At 54.3% G+C, this 23,411-nt stretch overlaps 7 protein-coding genes across 7 annotated transcripts, besides 4 other annotated features; all 7 read left to right on the top strand.

Annotated features, from left to right (window-relative positions):
- Positions 1–1,122: 1,122 nt before the first annotated feature.
- On the top strand, positions 1,123–2,301 carry LPMP_356110 (hypothetical protein; the record flags this gene model as incomplete). Its single annotated transcript, XM_010705238.1, has 1 exon — positions 1,123–2,301. The coding sequence occupies one exon, from the start codon at positions 1,123–1,125 to the stop codon at positions 2,299–2,301; it is 1,179 nt and encodes a 392-aa protein (XP_010703540.1).
- Positions 2,302–3,250: 949 nt separating this feature from the next.
- Positions 3,251–3,501: a repeat region.
- Positions 3,502–3,790: 289 nt separating this feature from the next.
- Positions 3,791–4,438: a repeat region.
- Positions 4,439–4,941: 503 nt separating this feature from the next.
- LPMP_356100 (hypothetical protein) lies at positions 4,942–6,819 on the top strand (the record flags this gene model as incomplete). Its single annotated transcript, XM_010705237.1, has 1 exon — positions 4,942–6,819. The coding sequence occupies one exon, from the start codon at positions 4,942–4,944 to the stop codon at positions 6,817–6,819; it is 1,878 nt and encodes a 625-aa protein (XP_010703539.1).
- Positions 6,820–7,747: 928 nt separating this feature from the next.
- LPMP_356090 (hypothetical protein) lies at positions 7,748–8,626 on the top strand (the record flags this gene model as incomplete). Its single annotated transcript, XM_010705236.1, has 1 exon — positions 7,748–8,626. One exon carries the CDS (start codon positions 7,748–7,750, stop codon positions 8,624–8,626), a length of 879 nt encoding a protein of 292 aa, XP_010703538.1.
- Positions 8,627–9,608: 982 nt separating this feature from the next.
- Positions 9,609–11,180, top strand: LPMP_356080 (hypothetical protein; the record flags this gene model as incomplete). Its single annotated transcript, XM_010705235.1, has 1 exon — positions 9,609–11,180. One exon carries the CDS (start codon positions 9,609–9,611, stop codon positions 11,178–11,180), a length of 1,572 nt encoding a protein of 523 aa, XP_010703537.1.
- A 1,014-nt stretch (positions 11,181–12,194) lies between these two features.
- On the top strand, positions 12,195–12,680 carry LPMP_356070 (kinetoplast DNA-associated protein, putative; the record flags this gene model as incomplete). Its single annotated transcript, XM_010705234.1, has 1 exon — positions 12,195–12,680. The coding sequence occupies one exon, from the start codon at positions 12,195–12,197 to the stop codon at positions 12,678–12,680; it is 486 nt and encodes a 161-aa protein (XP_010703536.1).
- Positions 12,681–17,612: 4,932 nt separating this feature from the next.
- LPMP_356060 (hypothetical protein) lies at positions 17,613–18,737 on the top strand (the record flags this gene model as incomplete). Its single annotated transcript, XM_010705233.1, has 1 exon — positions 17,613–18,737. The coding sequence occupies one exon, from the start codon at positions 17,613–17,615 to the stop codon at positions 18,735–18,737; it is 1,125 nt and encodes a 374-aa protein (XP_010703535.1).
- Positions 18,738–19,794: 1,057 nt separating this feature from the next.
- Positions 19,795–20,385: a repeat region.
- A 1,195-nt stretch (positions 20,386–21,580) lies between these two features.
- On the top strand, positions 21,581–22,834 carry LPMP_356050 (choline/ethanolamine phosphotransferase (CEPT), putative; the record flags this gene model as incomplete). Its single annotated transcript, XM_010705232.1, has 1 exon — positions 21,581–22,834. The coding sequence occupies one exon, from the start codon at positions 21,581–21,583 to the stop codon at positions 22,832–22,834; it is 1,254 nt and encodes a 417-aa protein (XP_010703534.1).
- A 517-nt stretch (positions 22,835–23,351) lies between these two features.
- Positions 23,352–23,411: part of a repeat region that runs on past the window's edge.

The raw sequence follows: 23,411 nt of genomic DNA, 5'->3' as shown, positions 1-23,411 counted from the left end.
TTACTTTACGTAGACTTCGCACACCACACAGAGTGAGAGAGAAAGTCACGCAACCACCTCGTTGCTCCCCCTCTCCCACTCTTTACACGTTCCTCCGCCCATGTGCTTTTCTATGGCGCGTGGTCCTGTGTGCCGGGGCGGGCGGTATCGTTGCCGTTATCCGGCACTTTTATACGTTTTTTTTGTGGGGGGGGGGGCTTTGCCTCCCTTCCTCCCCCCACTCTCTCCGCTTTCTCCTTTGCTTTACGTTACTCCCGTGCCTGTTGTGCTTCAATTCGTATTTTGGGGGTTCTCCTTCCTCAACTTTTCGGTCACGAGTGTCCTCTTCTCTCTAGGTTGCATTGCTTCTTCACATTTTGGAGGAACACGCATCCTTTCGCCATCCTCCCCATCAATCACGCGAAACAGGGGCAGCTAGGCGATGCAGCGAGCCGTTGTTTTGCTGGGACTCTCCCAAGGCTGTTGCTAGGCGCTAGAGATGAAGGTTGCGTTATGCAGGTGTACTGAGCAAAAAAAAAAAGAGCACAGTGGCGCGCTGTCACGCGAGGGTGATAAGGTACGGCAGCCGTGGCAAATTCCAGCATACCAACAGAGAGAGAGGCAGGATGTGGCACTTGCCTTCTTCCTACTCCACGTCATTGGGATTTGTATGAGCCTGAATGAGGGAAAAAGCGGGTCAAGCTAAAGTGCGCTCTACAGGCTACCGCCACTCATGTGCCTCTTCTACATCACGACCTCCTCCTTTGCCTATTCATCACGTGATTCGCACGTCTTCGCTGGCGAGGCGTTTGACACGACTCACGTTGGCTTTCCTTTGGCTGACATCGATGGGCGCTCTTTTTATCTCCCCGCACCGACTCACTCACCTCTTCACTCCTTCTGCGGTGCACACTTCACTGAGGAACGGGCTGCAACCACGGACCTCGCGTCGCCTCGAGCAAGAAGAGATGCATTGCACAGTTGTGCACCGTCATAGAGGCAGGAAGTTCATGTGAAAACGAACCACAAAACAGATTGGAAACGGGGCCCCTTTAGTCCTACAGCCTCTTTCGGATTGATTGTCCTATTCGCTGTTTTCCGTGGCGCGTCTTCTGCGTTGTGACTTCTTCTTGAAATGGTGCAATGACGGAGCCTGGGCACAGCAGCAGCAGCAGCAGCAGTAGCGATGCTTTGCGCTTCCACGCAGCACATCGCACCGAAGTTGCTACTAAGCTTTTAGTTGACCTGGTGCCGCACCAGGCGGTAGTGCGCTCTGATTCATCGTCAAGTCCTGATGCAGGGCAGACCACCCTGGAGGCTTTCATGAATAGCAATGAAGAGGACGCGGTGAGCTTCATCGCAAGCTTTTTGCATCTTACCCATAATGATAGGGTGACCGCGCTGGCAAAGCTCGAGGGCTATGAGGAGTCCCCATCTGCTGTTGACGCAGCGGCAGGCAATGCGGTGCCGCGGGCATGCAAGTCAGGTGCCCCATCTGCCGACCTGCGCCAACCTCTGCAGCAGCACGAACTGCTAGCAGCGCAACGCGCACTGGCTGAGCGCCACACCGCCCACGTCCAGGAAAAGTATGCTAAGCTGCTGTCCTTGGCGCGTCCCACACATCGATACGAAAGCGAACTTCAGTCTTTGGACAAGGCAGTATCACCGGCATCTGTCGGCGTATCGTATGCTGCGGTCTGTGTCGCCGAAAAGGAGGGTCTGGAAACGATTCAGTTGGAGGATGGCACGCGCACTGGCAATCTTGTCGCATTCCTCGACAAGGGTATGACGGAAGTTCTCACCAACTTCGACAACTTCTTCGAGATGGACGCTCCCCCACCCCGTGCTCTATTCGGCGTACCCGAAGAACCGCGAGGCGATCTACCGACCCCGTCTTCACAGCTCCCTCTTCCGACGCTAGACGAAATACTTACCGTAGATGCCGAGGAGGTGGAGGAGCCGGCTACGTCTCTCTCTGGGCAATCCCGCTTATCGCCGACGCCGTGCGCTAGGGACACTGGTGTTACCTCTGATGCGTTGGAAGAGCGGTCTCCGAGTGGACGTGAAAGCTGTGCCTCAAGCATGACTTCAGCTGAGGAGAGTGTTGCGCTGCCGGGGCTGCAGGATTCGTGTGTGAACTTGGGCACACCTGACAAAACCTTTCGAGAGACCTACAACGCCGACTTTTTAGCCCAGCTTCAGGAGGTCTTTTCGGAAGAAGATAACTATGTGCAGTCCTTTGCCTTGGATCCCTTCTTCAACTACGACGCCGACCTCCTCGGAGAGGCATTTCGTGCCGGAGCTGCATGGCGGCAAGATTGAGTCCCTTGATGAGCTCCCCAAATCTGCCTTTGCCAGACCCATGCACGCGTTGACTCGTACACGTCAGCCTCTCGACCACAGCCAACGACACACTGAGAAGAAGGTGCCTCTTACCCGGTGCATCTAAGCCACTACCTTGCCCTCCTCCTTTTTTTTTTCTGCAGTACAGCAGAAGACAAACGAGAGCAAAGCGGTGAGGGAAAGCGATTCAAGACAGCTGAGGTGTTTATCATCACAGAACACCTCTGCAGGTACTGGGCATATACGTGTGTCGATGGACGCCGCGTGAGACTTCATGCCAAATTTTCTGGAAGGACTTCATCTCGCCTTCATATCGGTGTCCCCTGGTACTCCGGCAGATCAACTCCGTTCTCGTCTCTTTGTATTTCTTCCTCTGCCCTTACACCCCTCCCTCCGGAAACCTGCACCTCACACTCTTCCCCAGACGCTACGTCTGTCCACAAATCCGACAACGATGGCACCCTCGGAAAACCAGCAAGCGGTGTCTTGGAAAGGGTATGACAACATGACACACTACGAGCAAGCAGTGATGTTTCGAATCCCTTCGCCTTGATATCGAGAGTGAGAGAGAAGATCAAACTCAAGCCGAATTTTTCTCCACTCTCTGCATTCTGTGATTCTAAACACGTTAATGTGGACGTATTTCAGCATGAGCGACTTATTCTGTGGCGCTGTGTATGTTGTTGGTGTCGTATTCTTCTTGTAGGCGCCTCTTCCTCCGCGTACAGTCTTTCGCTTCTCCTCCTCACTCTATGGCGCCCGCTCTCTCGCTTTCGCCCCTAGTGGGTCACACTATGTTTCCTGCCTCGGACACTTTGCCCTTTTTGCGACCACGCACACGTATAACATGTAGAACTGTGCACACCCATGCAATCCAACCAACGCGCACCACTACAGCCCTCCCGCCCTCGTGTTTTCGTATCCCGCCATGTCTCCCGAGTCCGCAATATACACTGCGACAAACTGCAGCAAAAGGCCATTAGGCAGCAGCCCTTCCCTAGCAGAAAAAGATGTCGGTGCTTACGAGGCGACAGCAGACCCTCCTAGCCAAGTGCCGCACAGGCAGCTGCTTGTACTTTGTATTCGTGCAGCAGCGCGTGGCTGACAGGGATAGCATGGAATATAGACGGTGTCCTACTTACTGCTCCTGTGGCATCGTGATACTCCACTCCGCATTTGCTATAGGGACCTGCCATCCGGCGTGGTGTCAACTATGTGGCGCGTGACGGGAGGATTGCTCGAGGCTCCATGCATACTGCGTGTCACACTATGACCTGATTACCCCCATCTTCCTTGTGGTTCATGGGCTTCCCACGTAAGTAGTCCTCCGAGCCACCCCTCTGTGTGTCTCTTCTCAAGGATCAGCTACGCGTTCTTTTTGCAGAGGCATATATACCGCTCCCCTTCACCTGGCCCACCCGCTCGAAGGGGAAGCTGTGCGGGTTCAGGCGAGGGTGGGGTGCAGCAGGATCCCTACCGATCCGCCCCATAGTGCATCTGCGCGAAACGTGCGGCATCTCCCACATCTTCCCGGGTGTGCCGATGAGGCGCGGATGTCGCAGCCATGACGAGCACAACTCGAGCTACGCACCGAGTCCTCCAGGCCCCCATGGGGAGCGTTTCCACGCGATGCTGTGGGATGCCGCGGGTTGAAGCGACTCGGGGGGAGTCATGGCGTACAGACAGGGTGCAGGGTCTCCGAGGGACTTGACCTGCAGCTGGCCCACCACCCCCTCCTCCTTGAGCTCCTCCGGGATGCACCTGCACCACACCTGACCACCCGCACGGTGGACGCCACCGCCCACGAACAGGACCCTGGACGCGGCTTCCTTTCCTCATCCTCGCTCGCCCCTGGACCTGGGCACGCCGTCTACTCAGTCCGCCTGGCGGCGCTCGCGCAGCACGTATGCGAAGAGGGGACGAGGAAGGGCCAAAAGAGCTCCCTAGGCGCCTGGCACGATTCGACGGCAAGGGGAGGGCTCGTGCGAGACGGCCAGGGATGCGCCACAGTGCCACGGAGGTAAGTGAGGGGCTGCCGTATGCCTGTGGACTGGCTCGTGATGGAAGGACACGCTTGGACGAAGACACCGACGCCTGTGCTTCCTCCTCCTCCTCTCTTTTTTTTCTTCTGATCGCCGGTGACTCTCACGACGTCTCTTACGCTTCTCAGTGCCGCTGGATTTCCTGCTGCTTTACATGACAAGCCACCATAGACTATCAGTTTCTGGATTAACCGCAGGCTGGGGAGGGGAGGCAAAGGGGTTAAAAAAAAAACTCCACAGGGACATTCAATGAGGCAGAATAAGATGGGCACCAGCGTCCTCAGCGATGTAATGGCCACTACATGTGTGCCTTTCTCATCTTTGCAACTGTGTTGAGCTTTTTTTTTGCCTCGCCTTCTACAGTCCCTCTGTGAAGCAGCCCAGTTTTTAAGGGACGCATTTTAGCTTCTATAGGCTGTGCCCGATTAACCCGCGACGCCTCCCTCTCCATATGTCTGCTTTAGGCGCAATTCTTATTTCTTGCTGTTGCTCCTCTCTTCTGTGCGATTTCATCTTACTCTTTCCTCTTCATACGTACCGCCCCCTCGCTCTCTCTTCTCCCCACGTATCACCAGCCATGTCCGAAATTGCCGCACAGACGTTTTATTCAATCTCGTTTTACAAAGGATATCTCCCATTGAAGGAGGCGCAACAGGCGCAGTCCTACGTCGTACTTGCCCTCACCGCAGAGGACTCGACACTGCTCTACGCCGATGATGCGTTTGCCACTTGCTCGATAGGGAGTGCGCAGGTGGCTGCCGAGGCACCGTCTCCGGCGCCAGAAGGCACCGTTACACCCGAGAACATTGAGTTGGGTCACCACACTTCTCTGTTGAGTTCAGGGACTGTACCGTCACCATCACCGCCATTCATCTCGCCGATGACGTACAGTCCCTACCCCCCAAACGAGAACTGCCGCGCGTCGCCGCCCATGCTCAGCGGTAGCATTAGCTTTTCAGGCATCCACAATGAAGCGAGCGGGACAGCCGGCCACGACTGTGGCGTGTCGTTTTACCTCTTCCATAAGCGCGACGTACAACCACCGCCGATCCGGTACTATGTTTCCCCCAAGAAGGTGCATCGCTGTTTCCTTGGGTGCGAGAGATCAGGCTGCTCGTGCAACCGAATCCACTTCAGGCCCGGTGTGTGGCGCATGCGTCTGGAAACATTGCCGAGGCTACCGCTGACAGTCGCACGCGCCGGGCAGAACGTCCGTGTAGCGCAGAACCATATACAGCCAACAGCCGGATACTTTTTCTCTCTAGGACTTAAGGCGGCCAAGGTGCTGCCTGCTGTGGTGCCGACAATGTGCCGCTTCAACAAAGCATGCCGCAACGGGATCAGCTGCCTGTATATACACACCGACCAGACGGTGACACCAAAGCAGACGCAGACGTCAGGGATTAGCCTATGTGAGTGGAGTCGGCACGTGATGGATGTCGCTCTGTCACAGAAGGAGGCGGGACGATTCTTCGAGTTCCTCGACGAGCAAGGTGTGCATACCGTAGGTGACATGCAGGTACTGGGCAACGTCGCCTTCGATTCACTGGCCGCCAGAGTCCCGCCACAGTGGGCTGAAGCTTTTTTGACGCTCTCGGTGCTGCGTGACTTGGACACGAAGATGCCTCTGCAGAGTGCGCTGATGGCGTTCCCGCGCATCGAGGCGCCTGTGGAGCTCCCGGTGTATTTGAATACGGTCGGTGACCTCCTCAACTTGACCGCGTCTGCCTTTGTGCAGCTCCCGGTTGCCCCCTTTGTGATGGATGTGTGCTCACTGATTCGCGCCCGCTACGGCACCGACGAGGCCTTTAACATCATCGACCTGAAGAAGGAACATCCCAACAGTTTCTTCAGCAATGCAACGCGCATGATTCAGCACTTCTGCCGTACGCGTGCGCACTGCAGCTGGCGCAAGCACGATCCGACACGCCCGGTGGTCACATCGGTGCTCACCTTTGTAGACGTTAACAGGTGCCACTGTCACCGCAACGGCGACAACCCATACAACACCCACGAAGAGCATATTGAGGCATCTTTTCCGTCGGACATTGAAGCGATGGGCACGCCGAGCGGCTCGTGGTGCCAGTGTATGCGGCGAGGCGTAATAGCGGTGAATTACGAGCTGAGTACGCCGAGCGGGTCGCGCTGCTCCGAGCAGAATGCGATGGGAAAGCTCGCCTCGCTAGGTGTACCCACTTGGGGCGTGCGCGAGGTATTTGTGCATGGCATGGCCTCCAAGAAGGAGGCGAACCCGCTCTTCCCATGCGGCGTATGCGAGAACATGCTGCAGAGAGTTACAAAGGATGTTCTCGCCCACTACGGTGGCGACATCACACTGTACATGTTTGACGCGACGACCCCGCGCAAAATTGTGTTTCTGCCAATCCCCGAAATCTCCAACCGTGACAGTGCGAACTTCAAAAAATTTGTTGCTGAGGACCTACGCGACAGTTAGCAGCGTCCAGTAGTATGTCAGGAAAGAATCGTCCAAGGGGATGAAGGAAAGCGACCGTTCCGCTGTATTTCTTTTGAGGAACAGTGAATGGAACGTACAGCGCTTGCACCTTTCCTTTGGCTTTCCTCCTCCTTTCTCGTGTGGCTCTCGCCGCGTTCGCTAGTGCTGTTATCGTGTCGCTGTTTCAGGAAACAAACTCATGGGTGGGCTAACGTATATATTCGCTCTGCGGTTGGGCTACATTCAGTTATTCCCCCCCTCTTTTCGTAATGAAAACAGTGCCACAGGAGCGTGCTTGATGTTGCCTCAGTCGTTTGCGAGGAGCGTGTCGAGGTGCGTCAGTCTCCACAGCTTGCGCTTGCCGAGAAAGGGGGCGTAGCATGCCTTGGTAGCATCTCTCTTTTGCATGTGCAATTAGTACGTCCTTTTCAGTGTGACGCGTACACACACACACACACATACGGAGAAGACCTCACTGCGTATCGCATTCTTTCCCAACTCGATCACCCTCGATTGTGAGCGACTGTCATCCGTTGCTACTGCTAACGACACATGCCTTTCTTACTTTCTTTTTTTGCCCGCTTCCCTCGTTGAGCTTCTTGGCTCGCTCTTCACCACCTTATTTTCACAGACTGTCGATCTCCCCCCTCCTACTTAGATTGACGCACACACATACACACACCGATATATTCATACACAAGAGCAGCCAAGACTCCTGCGAACTTGTCGGCCTTAGAAACTCCCTCGCAGAGACACAACCACAGAGCCGAGAAGCGGCGAGACTCCCCTCTACACCACCTCTTACCCACCCCCTTCTCTCGCACCTCACTCGGTACAATTCTGTTGCGAACTCATCCCTCTACAGTTTTCACCCGATTTTCTTGGAGAAGATCAAGTATACGAGCGACACTCAAAATTCACCTTCATCATGTCTGTCTTATCCGAGCGACTCGTAACACAGCTGCTTCGCATTCGTAACCGCGAACTAGAGCTAGAGACGAAGCAGCAGGAGCTGGACAGCAAGCTGAAGCAAGAAGAAGATCTCCGCCGAGAGCTCGAGGTCGAGCAGGAGAAGCTGGCGAAATTGAGGAGTGTGCAAGAGACTCTCGAGAAGCTAAACGACGGGTCCGAGGCGAAATATAAAGCCGTGAAAGAGGACGACGAGCTTCAGCGAAAGCAGATCTCAGAGGAGCTGAAGCGACGTATAGCTGAGGTGGATGAGATATCGAGAGAATTGATACAACGTGAGCAGGACGCGATGGCGCGAAAGGAGCTGCTTATGAAGCAGCAGGAGATCTACGAGGAGCACTCGGGCTCTGGCAAAGAGAAATTCGAAACGTTGCTGGCGAAGCGCGAGGGCGACGTGGAGGCGCTCACGAAAAAGAAGATGGATAACATCTGCCGTACCTCCGAGCTTCAGAAGCAGCTAGAAACAGAAACAGAGCAGCTGATCGCCGCCAAGCAGGTGCAGGATGACCTCAAAGCCAAGGTGGAAGAGTTCCTCGCTCGCTTCTCTGTTCTTCAAACGCAGCTGAAGGATGCGAAAAAGGTGTACGAGTCTGCTTCAACAGATAAGGACCGTACCACGCGCGTCCTCAAGGCACTGGAGAGCGATCTCGCAATGGCCCGGCGTCGTGCTACGACGAGTCGAGGCGAGCGAGACAAGGAAGTCGCCAAGGTCACTGCTCTGAGGGAGAAGATGGGCGCGTTACGGAACCAAATCACCACCATTGAGAGTGTCACAAAGATGCTTTCCACACCTATAGAGGACAGTGCTGTGGCTGGGCCTGCAGAGCCGCGAGAGTGACGCGAAAGCTCCTCTGCTTTCTGTTGGAGAGGAGTACAAATGGGGCCTGGAGGAATATGTGTGATGCATTTACCTGCTGGCCATCGTCAACAAGTGATAATCTCGAGTATTTGACTTCTGCAGCGAGCGGCGCCTCTCCCTCCTGGGCCGCACTCGACTTTTCCCCCCGCTCCTCTTGCAACGACGCTGCGACTGTTTTCCCTGTTTCCTCAACACACCAGAAGAGCTGCTCCTCGTGGAGGTCTTTTCCCTCGCTCTCCCTCTGCGCATTCCGCCTCTTCATGAGCTTCTAGAGTCGTGCTGTCGACTCGTGACGGAGCAGTGCAACGAGTCCCTTCACCATGACGTGATCCTCAAGCAGCCGCGCAGACTCCACTCCAAGAAACGCAGACTCCACTCCAAGAAACGCAGACGAGTGCAGCAACTCAGAGGTAGTCATGTGAAGGCAGCTGGTGGTATGCGACGCCTCACACCTTGTTTTTTCTCGTCTCCTCAAAGCGTATGACTGCTGCTCCTAGCGGTAGGGGCTCTCCTGTTTGACACATGTGTCTTTGCCTATGTTGATTTTCTGTCTTTCTAGGGGGCTTGAGCACCTCAGTCTGGGTACAAGGGAAGTCAATCTACGACGCCGCCCATGCCTGAGGAGGTGAAGGACACATCTTCGACCCTCACTACCGTCAAACCTGCTTTACTGTCTTTTCCTTTATCTTGACGCACACATTCAGCGTGTTGCCACATCCGGGTACAATAGCTCGCTATTTCTCTCTTTCTCTCTGCCTTGTGTGTGCTGTGGGTGTTTTTTTTCGCTCTCAGTAATAATCATTACCCTCTCTATCGTAGTAGCATCTCTTCAGCTTCTCCGCGCAACGCTTTATTCGTGTTGTTGAAGCTGCCGTTTGTCTACCTCGCTGTTGAGGAAGGGCACAGGAGGGTGGGGGACGTGGGAAACGGAGAGAGAAATGAGGCGTGACGTTTGAAGAAAATGTACAGCGACAGTGATATCGACGGCTATGTCTCAGAGGTGTTTAGCGAAAGCAGCGACCTGCTCACCAATTCGGAGGAGGCGAGCCTCCTACTGGAGAAACACGAGCAAGCGATTAGCACCTTGGTTAGTGGCTACGCCTGCGTCTTCGAAGCCAGTGACGGCTTCTTTCGCACACAGTTCGGAAGCCACTTCCTCTCCCCGGATGCTGAAGACCAAGCCATGGCGGCTGTCTGCACCTGCCGACTGAGTGCTACCGATGTGGCGGAGTTGCTCCACGTGCCTGCAGAGGAACAAATCGCCGACAACCTTCGAAACAACGGTGACGCCTCTCCGTCATGTGCAGCGATGCCAAGCGACCATCCCTTAACGGCGACCAGCTTGCAGCTGTCAGAATCCCTTAAAGCTTGGGTCGAGGAGGGCAAATCGTCTCCTGCCTCGCGTTTTCTGTGTGCCAACCGCGAGTCGTGTATTCTAATTCCGGTCGACAAGGCACTAAATCGCACTATGCTGTGCTCCGCTCACCAGGAGTTGTTCGTCGGGACGAAGGGTGTGGGTGGTGAGGGGCTCGATATCGTTCCCGGGTACGACCATAGTAAGGCTATTGGGTGGGCGCTGCCGCTCTCCACCGATCCTGCCGTGCTTGACGTTCTGAAAAGTTTGCACCCCGGCTGGCGTGGTGCAACGCCGTCCGACGTGAGGTTTTGGACGAAGAGTCAGAGTAAAACTGGGTCCACATGTATCGCCAATAAGGTCCAACCAAAGCCCTCGCGACGAACATGGACGCGCGGCGCAGCAATGCTCATGCTCAGCAAGGAGCGTCTCCTCGCCCGCATTGCTGCAGCTGGTGACTGGTCAAACATTACTTTTGTTGCTGTGGATACTGAGGCGTACGCTGTGATGGCGCATAGCGTGCCACTTCCGGCCGAGTACGCGTTTCTGCCCATTCACAGCTCACACGCATCGACTAGCTCCGCTGTCCTGTCGCCGCTTCACTTCTTTTGCCACCCTGGTAATGTCGAGGCGGAGAATGAGGAAAACGTCCTGTACAACTGCCTTAACACACACCTAATTCCGTACCACAGCGCCACGTTTCTTACGGACAACTTTTACGACAAGGCTGTCCTGGTGGATCGCCAGTTCGTGCGCAATCCCAGTGTGATTCTCATCAGCAAAGGTGCCCCTTCGAGTCCGACGCTGATGGACATGCAGGCTTTGCGGTGGCTTTACGCGGCCGCTGCGTTGCAGTGGCACAACGGCCACACTTTTACCGCGCTCGAAGAGAAAGGGGCGCTGGAGGTAGGGAACTGGATACCGAGTGCAGAGGACATCTACTGCTTTGACATTAGCGTACTGGAGGCTGTCGCTCTCGAACGCGGCGGCATTGCGGACTCACAGGGAACCCCTTCCCTTACCCACCGGCCCAACAGAGGCGCTCGAAGAGAAGAGAATGGGTACTGCTGGTATCACTCAGTGGTAAACGAGTGTGACCTAATTCAAGGTGACGTGCACTGTGCCATGCACGATGCCTACACACTTGCTGGGCGCATTAAAGCAGTTCTGCCTGCATGATGTTCCTCACAGCTCGCTGAGCTGCGTAGGTTATGTTCACGTTTCTTTTGCATAAGTTGCCCTTCACTGACATGTGTTCTGCACAGCGTGCTCTCACATTAAGAGAGAAGAGCGAGTAAGTGATGGACGCTTGTAGTTGTGTGCCTGTAGGGGAATGTGAGGGGATGGCGTAGGCCTCTTCCCGGACCTTCCTCTCTGCTAGGGGACCTGGAAAGCGTCACACCAATGCTCTTCCTTTCGTCCTGCTGCTGATGCATACGTGAGCTTCCGCATGCAAAGAAACACAGTGAGAGAGAAGAACAGCATGAGCCACTTGCCGTATGCGCGTACATTGACTGATCTGCACACAAGCACACCCACCCACCCACCCACACACACACACGCATAGGTTGTCGCCTGTGGACTGTCCTTCCACTACCTGTGGTGGCACACTTACTGATTTCGAAAGCAGGTGCAGCCAATGTGCTACTCTCAAGGAAAAGACGAAGCAACTCTCTGCTGTGTCTCTGAATTGCAGAAAGTGTTATTGTTGTTTTCTTTCCTTTCACTAGATGACTGGTGAGCGAATGATCGCTTTGGTTTCAGTTGAACGCCTCTCGCCTTCTCTCTCTCTCTCTCTCTGCGCTTGCTCTCCGTGCGGTATTTCCAGCTCTCTCTCTCTATCGACCTTCTCTCTCCTTTGCTGACCGTGCTTGTTTTGCTTTTATTTTGCCGCACTTTGGCTTGAAAGCTCCCACCCCCATAGCTCTCACCTCGGTGTAGTACTCAAGGAGAAAGAGAGAGAGAGAGTGAGACGAAGTGTCCCCGCCAGCGCCGACCTCGTTTCTGACCTTCGACTCTATTCACTATACCATCATCTTGTCCGTTGTAGTCGTGCTCTACTTGTGCCCGTGCTCATCTCTATATATACTCCTCATAGAATCTTTTATTTTTTCTGTTGCCTCGCCTGTGTGCCTCCTGAGGCCTCTCTACTCCTTTATCTTTTAGACGTACCATCCCCTCTGTCGCCATCAAATGTTCCGCGCAGTGCGTCTTCTCCGCGGCGTTAGCCCCTTTTCCGTCTTCCTGATGGACCAGAAGAACAACCCGTCACTGCAAGGCGTGTCGATTGCAAAGCGCGGCAAGATATTGTCCAAGATGTACAAGGAGCTTTCGCTACGGCAGCGCCGTGATTTGCAGAAGAGGGCGCAGGTGCACCCAAACCTGCGCAAGGCGAAGCACCATAGGCCGCCGCGCAAGACGGAATTTGCGGAGTTTGTGCGGCAGAACTACAACGTGGTGAAGGGCCTCAACTACCGCAAGCGGTTCTCTGCCTTGTCTCAGTTGTACGAGCTCCACAAGCCGATCGAAGTGCAGGTGGCGAAGGCGCTTAAGGACAGGAATGCCAAGAAGGTGACCTCGGCCAAGGCGGCAGTGAAAAAGGCCGCCGCCAAGTCAAAGGCGGCCAAGGTACCCAGGGCCAAGAAGGCCGCCCCCAAGAAGGCTTCCAGAAAGAAGTAGGGAAATAGCTCTTGTGGTCATGCGTTCTGCGCAGTGCCCACTGTGAAGAAAAATCTGACCCAGTGTGATGGCTTAAGCCTCATCCACACATTCCCTTTCTGATCCGGGTCGTTTCAAGTGCTCTTTCACCCCCGCCCCTCAACCCTTCCTCCTCCAGACTCGACCACAGGGAGTTCGCCCTCCTGCAGCATACGCGCAAAGCAACACATACAGGCCTTGCCCTCTCTCGATCCGTTTGTACGTGTGTGTGTGTGTGTGTGTGTGTGTTTCGGGGGGTTCCTCTTTTTTTTCCTTATTTTTTTTTTTTGCTCTTATCGCGTGTCGTTACGTCTCCCTTTTTCATGCTTCTTCGACTTCTTCCGTACGCGTGTATTTGTACGTAGATGATGACGACTACGACGACCACCACCCCTTTTCTTTCTTGTAGGGACAACGAGCAACAGCCTATGCAGCCCTTTTGCCGCACAAAGTGGAGTGAACTCATACACATGCTGAGTATTGCAGCTAGACAAAGTAATGGATGATGAAGAGAGATGCTATTACGGTGTGCGTCACTTTGCGTACGTGTGTTTCATGCGGAGAAAGAGATCTTAGTTTTCTGAGGCGAGAACGTAATAAGGGAAGAGGCATTTACTGAGCTGGTACACGAAAGCTAACGAGATGCGAGAACGAAAAGAGAAGCGCATAGGGGCGCAGGAGATTACTAGAGTCTACAAGAACGCACGAGCGGTGGGACCGGTGGCTGAAGGGCGGCACTCATACACAAGCACACTTCTTGGCCCATCGTGGGTCATCATCACTAAGATCATTTCGGAGGTGTGTACCTGCTCGCGTGAATTCGTGTGGGGAAGGCCCCACCTAAGCGTACAGGCCTTCCATAATGAGCTTTACCCCAACACACGCGTTTGTGTCTCTAGGTGTATCTCTTGCCTTCTTTCTCCCAAGCCATAGTGTACTCACTCTCTGCCTTTTATACTTTCTCTGCGTCTTCGTGGGTATGAATGTATGTGTACAGCAGCCTTCTTCGCCTTTGTCCTCTTTCCTCCCCGACGCTACCGTCTGCGCGGGAGCACCTACAGCCCCCTCCTCTTCTACCTCGTCTTTCTCTCTCGCACATCGGTGTCGCCGTGGCGCGCGACAACGTCCCCCACCTCTCTGTCGACCTTCTTCAGGTATAGATTTTTTTATGAATTTCCTGGCGTGGGTGAGCCCACGCATAGAGTGCCTCGAGTGTTAGATTGAAGCATCCGCTCCTCTGTGCGCTGAGTTTGTTTTTGGGTTTTGCTGTTTTCCGCCGAGAGAGAGAGAGGGTGTCTGTGTGTATAGATATACGCTTCGTATACAAAATGGCAAGGAGAGAGTTGTAGCGACCATCATGGAGGAAGTAGTGCGAAATCCGACTTGAAATGGATGCGCCCAAACCTCTCATGGTTTTTCCATCGCTGGAGCGGCCTCTGCACCCACCCCCAAACCCGTCGCAACAGCAAGAGGGCCACACGACTACAGAAATGGTTACGCTGGCAGTTGTTGAGTGAGCCGCCATTCCGCTTCTCCGGACACCCTAATGTCGTCCTGACCAGTAGAATTGAGCGCAGGATGCTGCTTCTCATTCCTCATACACGATGATTCCGCTCCTGGCTTCTGTTGACGCTTGTCTGTGCAGTGCCGCCCTTCTCTATGACTTCCCACTAACTCACCTTTGATACGACCCTACCGTCTCTTCCTTTTTTTTTCTCTCTCTCTCCTGCACGCACATGTGCTGCTCACCGCGTCAACTAAAGTATTCGGTCCACACACCGACACACGCGCGGCACACAATTTTGCTAGGCAATCGGACTTTCACGATGGACTACATCTCCTCCCCCCCCCCCTCCTAGCCAGTATAGCTACACGTACACACGCCAACACACCCATCCTCTTTCAAACTAGTGACAACAAAGATGAACAGCGACTTTTTAGTTGTCAATCTGCACGAGGGACAGATTGAGACAGGTCGGCAGTGAAGAGCTGAACAGGACGACAATCTGTCCTCATTGGCTGTCAATCTCTCCCGCCTCGGACCCCTGGTAAGTGTTGGCTTGGGTATGCATTTATTGAATGATTTCACGTATTTATGAATTTATTTCTTGTCATCGATTCTGCCGCGGTGTATCGCTGTAGTGTGTTGTCTGCGCTGCTTTTGCTCTTCTCTCCTGCAACTCCCCTCTTTTTGTGTTGTTGTTTGTTTGTTTCCACAGAATCTTCTCTCTGTACGAGGTACGTGGACGCTGCCTACAGGCTCGCGTACCTGCATCCCCCCCCCCTGCACGCCCCACAGCAGTGACCGCCTGCCGACTCGCCGCAGCAATGGCCGCCGCCCTACGGGGGATGCCGCACCCGCATTCGTCGTGTACACGACACGAGGTGCGCAGGAGGCGAGCGCGGCACTGAGCCCTCTCCTCGGATCGGCTTTCACCGTAGTGGAAGAGAGGAAGGGACTTCTCAGACGGCGGCTCACCCCTCTGGCCGCGACAACTCAGTCGCTGGCTGGAAAAGAGCATCGTTACGAAGGTGTGGGGGATTTGGATGAACAGCCGCAGGAGCTCGTGCTCGACGAGTGTGGAGGGGTGACGGAGCTGACAGCGTCCTTGTTGCAGGTGCTTCTTCCCCTGCACCTGCGGGCGCTCTTCAGCTTGCGAGCCAGAGGCGGCTCCGTGCATCAGTGACGAACGCGCACCCAACGGAGTTGGCCGCTAGACCAGCGGTGATGCAGATGGTGGCAGACAGCATTGGCCTGCCATCCTCTGTATGGGTGCGAGGCGACTCGCCTCTAGCGATCACGTGAGCGTGTGGATCGACAGAACCCAACTGACGAGTGGTTCACACAGGCGGTGGGGACAACCCTGCAGGCGACTCGACGCGCCGGGAAAACGGCCGACAGCACCTTTTGAGCAGCAAACGAGAGCGGCGTCTCCCATAGGCACGGGTTCGCTGGCGTGGTGTTGGACGACAGCTTTGGAACGGGCTGTGTCGGAGAACTGACGTGCACCAAACTGAGAGCCGATGCGATCAAGCAACTGCCACGGGAAGGACGGGCGGTTCGTGTGACGCCTTTGGCCTGCTGCCCGAGTCCTGGACTTGCCTTCTTGCACATTTTGTGGTTTTCTTACGATGACACGCCGCCTGATTGTCAAGTGGCCACGGGCCGTCGCCTCTTTGCGCCGTGGGCGGATTTGCTGCAGCGTGTGATCTCCATGCTTGTGCAACTCCGCTAGGATGGGGAGGGCGGCATGCGTTCCCCGACCTACGCGGCAGACAGTCATTGCCGGTAGCGGCTGGGTGGCGTCAGTCGCAGGTGGTGGCAACAACGAAACGGAGCACTGCGTGCTTGACTGTGTTCGTGCGGCATTCGCGCCATTTACGGGGAGCGCGAAGACACGCACGCATCGGCAGTACGGCGGGCCTTTCCACCCTACATAAGAGCTACACATGCGGTCATGCGATTCATGCTGAGATTCATGCAGTAATGCCCCCCCTCCCCCACAGACACGCCTCGATACATTCTGTCGGCCGCTAGTTCTGCTGACGGCGTGGACTGTGACCCTGCATATTAAGTGACATGGGCAATGATGAGACGTGAGGAACACGGGAAGGGTGTGTGTGCTGCACTGTTGTAGAAGTCATCACAAAAATAAACAGCAATACCGTGAGAAGGGAACACTCCAAGTCAGCTTTCCCCATCGGGCAACGTTCAAGACATTTATGGTGCCACCTAGAACAGGTTCGAAAATGGGATAGAACCCCCCCCCAACTCAGTGAATTGCCTTTTTCTTTTCATCCCGCCGCCCTCTCTCTCTCTCTCTGACCTCTCATTACCGAGGGCAAGCAATATCCACACAAGCACACGCCCACACCTCATTCGTCTTGTGCTTCTTCGCTTCACCCTACTCCTCCTCTCTTCCCCCATCTTCCTCGCAGAAAGACCGGGAAAGGTCGTTTCCTGTTAAAGACTGGGTGACACCTATACCTCTTTACGCCGGTATTGGTGTGTCCTCTCCCCCTACCCCCTCCCTCCGTGTGCTTTTCCTCTGGTTTCTTTCGTACACCCTTTTCTTCGTTCGGCTTTGTTTTTTGGGGGGTTCCTTGACGTTAGTATGCCACCAACCCCCGCTTCTTCTTCCCTACTCGCTTTCTTTCTTTGTTTCCCCGTTTAGTGTTGTTCGTGTCATTCACTCCGTTACTTTCAGTTTGCGAGTGTCGCTGTCGCGTATTCAAGTCCGTTGCCAACGACAACAAAGAGCGGACCGCACAAGCAAACATCAACACGACAACATTGTCTCCTCGTCCCCCCTGATTTACTCTCGTGCAGCAATTTCATTAGTGTGGCTGCTCGTCGTTCTCCTTTACTGTTTCCTTACACGCACACACACGCACATATACACACACATATATATATATGTGTGTGTATATGTATGTTTATTTCTTTTCCGGCACAACCCCGCCCCTCTTCTCTTTTCTCTTCTTCCCTGAATAACAATACCCCGGAGAACGCGCATCAACGCCCACGCAGGCGCAGCGGCACATCAGTTTACCCATTTTGCAAGAGAGGATTCTCCCAATCAAAAGCCAAAGTGTGGTCTCTTCCTCTTCTCATCCCTCTTCATCACTTCTTATCCTACGCCCCTTTTTCGCGCCATCGCTGTGTCCTTTGAGTGTGTGTCTCTCTCTCGCTGCCCATCGCTATCCGCACAGTTATCTTGGTATGCGTTGATTGCCTCTTTCCCTCCCCCTACCCTCTCAGTTTTTGGTGAGTTGCCTTCGCCTTCTCTCTCCGTTTCCGAGTGTGTTTTTTGTTTTTTTTTTCATCATCTTTGTCTTCCTCTTTTATTTGCTATACACACGAGTTTATCGTGGAACCGTCGCTTTGGGTGCGCCTTCTCGCTCTACCGCAACATGTTGGGGAACGCCCTCTCTTGCTTTGCGGCACAGCTCGACTTGTCGCGCTTAACGGGAACAGTGCCTCCCGATGTCGACTACGCGGAGCTGTACTCGATGATTCAGCAGAGGTTACAAAGCGTCCCTGGGACGACGCCCAATGTGTTTCAACTCCTCGAGAAAAAGCAGATTCATCTTCCTGTGCCCGACGATCCAGCCTATGCCATTGCATCCATGTCGGAGCCCATCACTGTGTTTCTCTTCGACATTGAGGGTACGACTACGCCACTGCCTTTTGTGCGGCAAACGATGATCCCTCTTGCCGATGCCCGTGTTGAGACCTACATGACCACGCACTTCCCTGCTAACCCGGCGTTTGTGGACCTCCTCACAGCAGCGTCCCACCCGCAGTCTTCGCCAGTGTCAAAGAGACAAACGACCGGCTGGAAGGCCTTTTCGGATGCTCTTTCGGCGAGTGAGGCACGTGACTGGAAGGACGCAGCTGCGAACGAGGTGACGCGTAATGAATTCTGCGCCCTTTTTCACGACGAGGTGAAGAAGGGCTCATCGCATCCTACCATAAAGGCTGTCCAGGCCGCCATCTGGGCGGAGGTGTTTGCAGAGGGGAAGTTGCAGTCACAGGTGTTTCCCGATGTGAATGCGTTTTTTCGCTACGCCGGAGGACCAGCCATGGCGGAGAAGACGCGCATCGCACTGTACAGCACGGGAAGCATCGCAGCCCAGAAGCTCCTCATGGGTCACACCCCATATGGTGATTTAAACCCGTTCATTACGGCGTATTTTGACCCTATACTTGTCGGCACAAAGCTGATGCCGAAGAGCTACATGAAAATCCGAATCCTCCTGGCGGAGCAGCTGGATCTGTCGCCGGAGGACATGCGCATCGTCTTTGTGACTGATAACACCAGCGAGGCCTCTGCGGCCGAAACTTCTGGAGCAATCCAAAGCTCCATCCTGTGTGTGCGTCCGCTAAACGACTGGATCACATTTGACACGATGGCGTCGATTAACGTGCCGTACGTCATGTCGTTTATGCAACTGATGCAGCGCGAGTGTGTGGTGGACATGGCGAAGTTGGTTAGGGACACAAGGGAGTGTTTGATGAAACAAGGCGCCTCTTGATGATTCGGGGCAAAGAAGGCAATACAAGCGGAATAGTGGTTTTTTTTTTATCGGAAGAGGAAAGAAACGGCGCGTTGAGGAGTGAAAGGAGAGTGACGCACGTCGCCAGCCGCTTCTTGTGTAAGATTGTACGGCACCTGCGCCTTTCATTCTCTCTTTCTAGGACATGCATCTCCCAGCACTTTCACCCACGTCTTGCACCGCAGCTGCGTAGGACCCACTAACGTGAGTGGTGATTGACGGAGAAGGTAGTCTTCATAGATATGTTTCTTACACAGGTTGGCATACGCACAGAAACTCATCAAACACAAGCAACGAAGGTACTTGTGCTTCTGACTTTAGCCCCCACCTCGTCTTCTACCTCACAAGCAGTCCCTGGTCTCTCATTCTGCGAGGGATCACAACGTGAAAAGGGAGAGGGCAGAGTATCATGAAGGAAATAGAGGAAAAGGAAGAGGGGGTAGCCACTGCTCAAGATGATCATTACACGATCAAGTGTAGGAGATGAAAAACGTCGTCTACCTTTGGCTGACTCGGTGCGCAGCCACAGGCTCTGTTAGCTTGTCTCACGGTATTCCACCTATAGGTTTCTTTTACTCATTTCTGCCTGCCCTTGTGTATATGTGAGTGCGCGTTGTTGTCTTCTGGGCGTGTTTTTTTCCTCTTATACGCTTGACGGCTATGTTCCTGTGAGCTTCATGGTGCCGTCCATTGTGACTGTTCGCACCTCTGTTTCTTTAGTTTTCCTATCGTGCGTTTTGTTTTCTCTCGGTGAGTGTGTGTGTGTGTGTGATTACCCCACTCTTATAATCACCGTGGTACCAGCATCCAGCACTCACTCTCTGGGAAAGCACCCAATCTGCTGTCGGACCCCTGCTTTGCCGTCAGACTGTTGGTGTGGCCAAACAGGGCTGCGCTGGCGCTCCACTACAGAGGGTCGCAGTCACGCCGACAATCGCACATGTCCACTATGCGTCGGGTCGCCAGTTCATGAAAACCCACTGCGCCCACTCGAAGGGGAAGCTGTGCGGGTTCAGGCGAGGGTGGGGTGCAGCAGGATCCCTACCGATCCGCCCCATAGTGCATCTGCGCGAAACGTGCGGCATCTCCCACATCTTCCCGGGTGTGCCGATGAGGCGCGGATGTCGCAGCCATGACGAGCACAACTCGAGCTACGCACCGAGTCCTCCAGGCCCCCATGGGGAGCGTTTCCACGCGATGCTGTGGGATGCCGCGGGTTGAAGCGACTCGGGGGGAGTCATGGCGTACAGACAGGGTGCAGGGTCTCCGAGGGACTTGACCTGCAGCTGGCCCACCACCCCCTCCTCCTTGAGCTCCTCCGGCATGCACCTGCACCACACCTGACCACCCGCACGGTGGACGCCACCGCCCACGAACAGGACCCTGGACGCGGCTTCCTTTCCTCATCCTCGCTCGCCCCTGGACCTGGGCACGCCGTCTACTCAGTCCGCCTGGCGGCGCTCGCGCAGCACGTATGCGAAGAGGGGACGAGGAAGGGCCAAAAGAGCTCCCTAGGCGCCTGGCACGATTCGACGGCAAGGGGAGGGCTCGTGCGAGACGGCCAGGGATGCGCCACAGTGCCACGGAGGTAAGTGAGGGGCTGCCGTATGCCTGTGGACTGGCTCGTGATGGAAGGACACGCTTGAACGAAGACACCGACGCCTGTGCTCGTCTTCATTGAGCGAGGCGAGAACAACGACAAAAGAAAGTCAAAAGAAAAGTAAAGAAGATGGCGTGTAGGGCTGTAGTCATGGTGAGGCAGTACAGACGTCATCAACTGTTATTCGAAGGTCTGCCGATATGCCCGTTGTGTACGTCAGGCGGAGTGTCATGAGTTTTATTGTGTGTTTGACCTAATTTTTTGTCGTTCATTTAACATCGTGGTTCGCATGTGTGGAGCCTGTTTCACGGTAGGGGAGAGCTCCCGGCACGGGTGCACCCCCCTCCATCACCACAGCCCGCAAACGTGGGTTATGCTGTGCTGTTTGCGTGCTCAGTGAAAATGCTCACCGTAACGCTGCTGCACCAGGGCCACCTGCGTCTTGGCTCTTGGCTGTTTGATCATCTTGTGGTTCTCTGCCGTTTTTTTTTTTTGACAGCGAAGTGCGGACATTCCCCCCCCCCCTCGTGTCTCCTCATTTATTGCGCTATTCAGTTTCTTGCAGCTTTGTTGTAGATACTATCTCGTTCAAGAAACCGTATGACTGGTACTTGTTGTTGCAGCCCGGACGTTCATGCTCGCGAGGGATCACAGCACGCGCAACGTTGCTACCGGTACGCGGCGCTTACGTTATCGTGGCGAAAAGGAATGTGTGACTACGGGAGGTAGTCGTGTGGTTAACAGGACATCGCTGGCACCATAAAAGAAGCTGAGCTTGTTTTGAAGCGATTGCTATGAGCATCCTATGGTTTCGAGTAGTACCGATAGCTTTTAGTGAAACCCTGTAGCTAATCAGAACGCCTGTGTCAGGGTGCAAGTTTCATCACGAGGGCTCCTGTGTTTCGCTTTCTCTCGTTTTTTTTGCTTGACTTTCTCTTTCTGGCTCTCTCTCTTGTTTGTCTATACCCTTTGCCGCTCATTTTCTTGGATTGCGTTCGCGCAGCTGTGGTGTCTCTCATTTTCAGTTCCGTTTCGGTGGCTCATTCACTTCTTTTCCCCTCACTCTTGTGCGAGTGTCATTGCGGCAGTGGACACATCCACACACACACACACACACAACCGCAGTCACCGTCTCCGTCACCGATACCGCCCTTTCCCGTCCCTTTTTCCGCCACACTGGTCTTCGTCATAAAGGTACACGCAGAACCGCAGAGGAGCGAAAATGCCCCCCAAGATGACTGCTCGCCGTAAGAGCCTCAACCCACTCGAAAACGAGTACATCTCGCCTGCGTATTTGCCCAACTTGAAGAAGTACAAGTACTCTAGCACAGACTTCTCAATCATGAGCCGGTATGTGCTGCAGCGATACTGGAACTTTGTGGTGAATCTTGTGCCCATGACTGTCGCGCCAAATTGCATTACCTTTACCGGGTTTCTCATCGGCATGTCTTCAGCGGTCATGCTGCTGTATTTCTTCTTCTTTGAAGAGGGCGTGTACCCCAGTTGGTCTCTATACTACGCCTCTTTCGCACTCTTCACCTACCAAACCCTAGACGCAATTGACGGCAAGCAGGCGCGGCGCACCGGCACTGGTAGCCCGCTCGGCGAACTATTCGACCACGGCTGTGACGCCTTCCTCACCCCGTTTGTGTTGTTGAATGTGAGTCTTGTTACCTACATGACACCAGTGGAGCGCTTCTGGCTGTTGTCCTTTTCATCTTTCAGCCTGTTTACCATCATCTGGGAGCAGTTCAGCACGGGGGTATTCGTCCTTGGCTACGTCAATGGCCCAACGGAGGGCATCATCCTCAACTGCGTGCTCTTCATCGTCTCGGGCGTGTATGGCGAGTCCATCTGGGATACGCCGGCTGTGGGACCGTACGATGTGGCGTACCCGCCAGCGTTGGCGTGGCTCTTCCCTGGAAGCAGCGGTGTTGTTCACATCGAGTCCATCCGAAGTGTCCTCTTTCTCATATATCTGATCTGCTGCCTTTTCACAATTCTCACGAATGTGATACACGTGGTGGTTCGTTCAACAGTGCACGATTCAAAAGTGACGCCCATGCTTGCAGCAGTTCCAATCCTCTCCATGACGGCGCTTATGGTTCATGTGTCCGTGGTGTTCTCCAATTTGAAGGTACACTTTCCGTTTGCGCTGGAGATGAGCTACGGCCTGCTGGTTTCAATTACAGTAACGCGGCTGACGCTGGCGCGGCTTAGCCTCATGCCTTACAAGACTACAAATTGGCACATAGTTCTTCTCTTCATTGCCCTGACAACGGCGTTGGTGTTGCACTACGCTGGTAATGCTTCAATGCCGCACGAGGTGGTCGAGAGGGTGCTTGGTTGGTCACTGACGGGGCTGTCTGTTTTCGCTGCCGTGCAATACGGCCATATGATTCTCTCCGCGTTCACCCAGATCGCCCGCTACCTCAATATCTCTATCATGTCCATCAAACCGAAGAAGTCGGATTAGCGCCGCAGGTGTCTCGGAAGCGTTTCTCACGTACACTAAAACGTACAGTAAGAAAACAGCTGATTTAAGCACAGGTGACTATGTGTGTCTTCTCCTTCGTTGCTGCTGTTGCTGTTGACCCACGCTTCAGCACATAGTCGTCTAGGCTTGGCAGAGGGGCAGTGGTGAGACTTGGCACTTGCGCAGTTTCCTTTCGTGTGGCACGAGATTCTCGGACTGAGTTCAGTAGAGGGACTCGAACACGCATCAGCGTCGCGGCGATGTAGAGAAAAGAAAGCACTACAGGATGAATGCTTCTACTCAGTGCCAGTGAGCAGGATAGCAAGGAGGCTCACGTGCGATACGCGAAAAGGGACCACACGGCACTTCAAAAATGAAGTCGGGTGACAAGTGTGCTTTTCCTCGTTTATGTGTCTGTGATCTTTTTTTTTTTCTGTAAGGCTCACGTTATTCACACCAGTACGCCTTCATGCTTGACGAACGCCGCACCTCCTTACCGGTGCTTTTTTTTCCCCTGAACGATTCAATTCTCTGCCGAGCATTATGAGATGAACTTCAGAGTGCCGGCCTCTCTTCG

This window comes from Leishmania panamensis (assembly GCF_000755165.1).
Source record: "Leishmania panamensis strain MHOM/PA/94/PSC-1 chromosome 35 sequence".
Taxonomy (NCBI): domain Eukaryota; phylum Euglenozoa; class Kinetoplastea; order Trypanosomatida; family Trypanosomatidae; genus Leishmania; species Leishmania panamensis.
The sequence above is the reverse complement of the archived record's forward strand: the minus strand, read 5'-3'. Positions and strand labels throughout refer to the sequence as shown.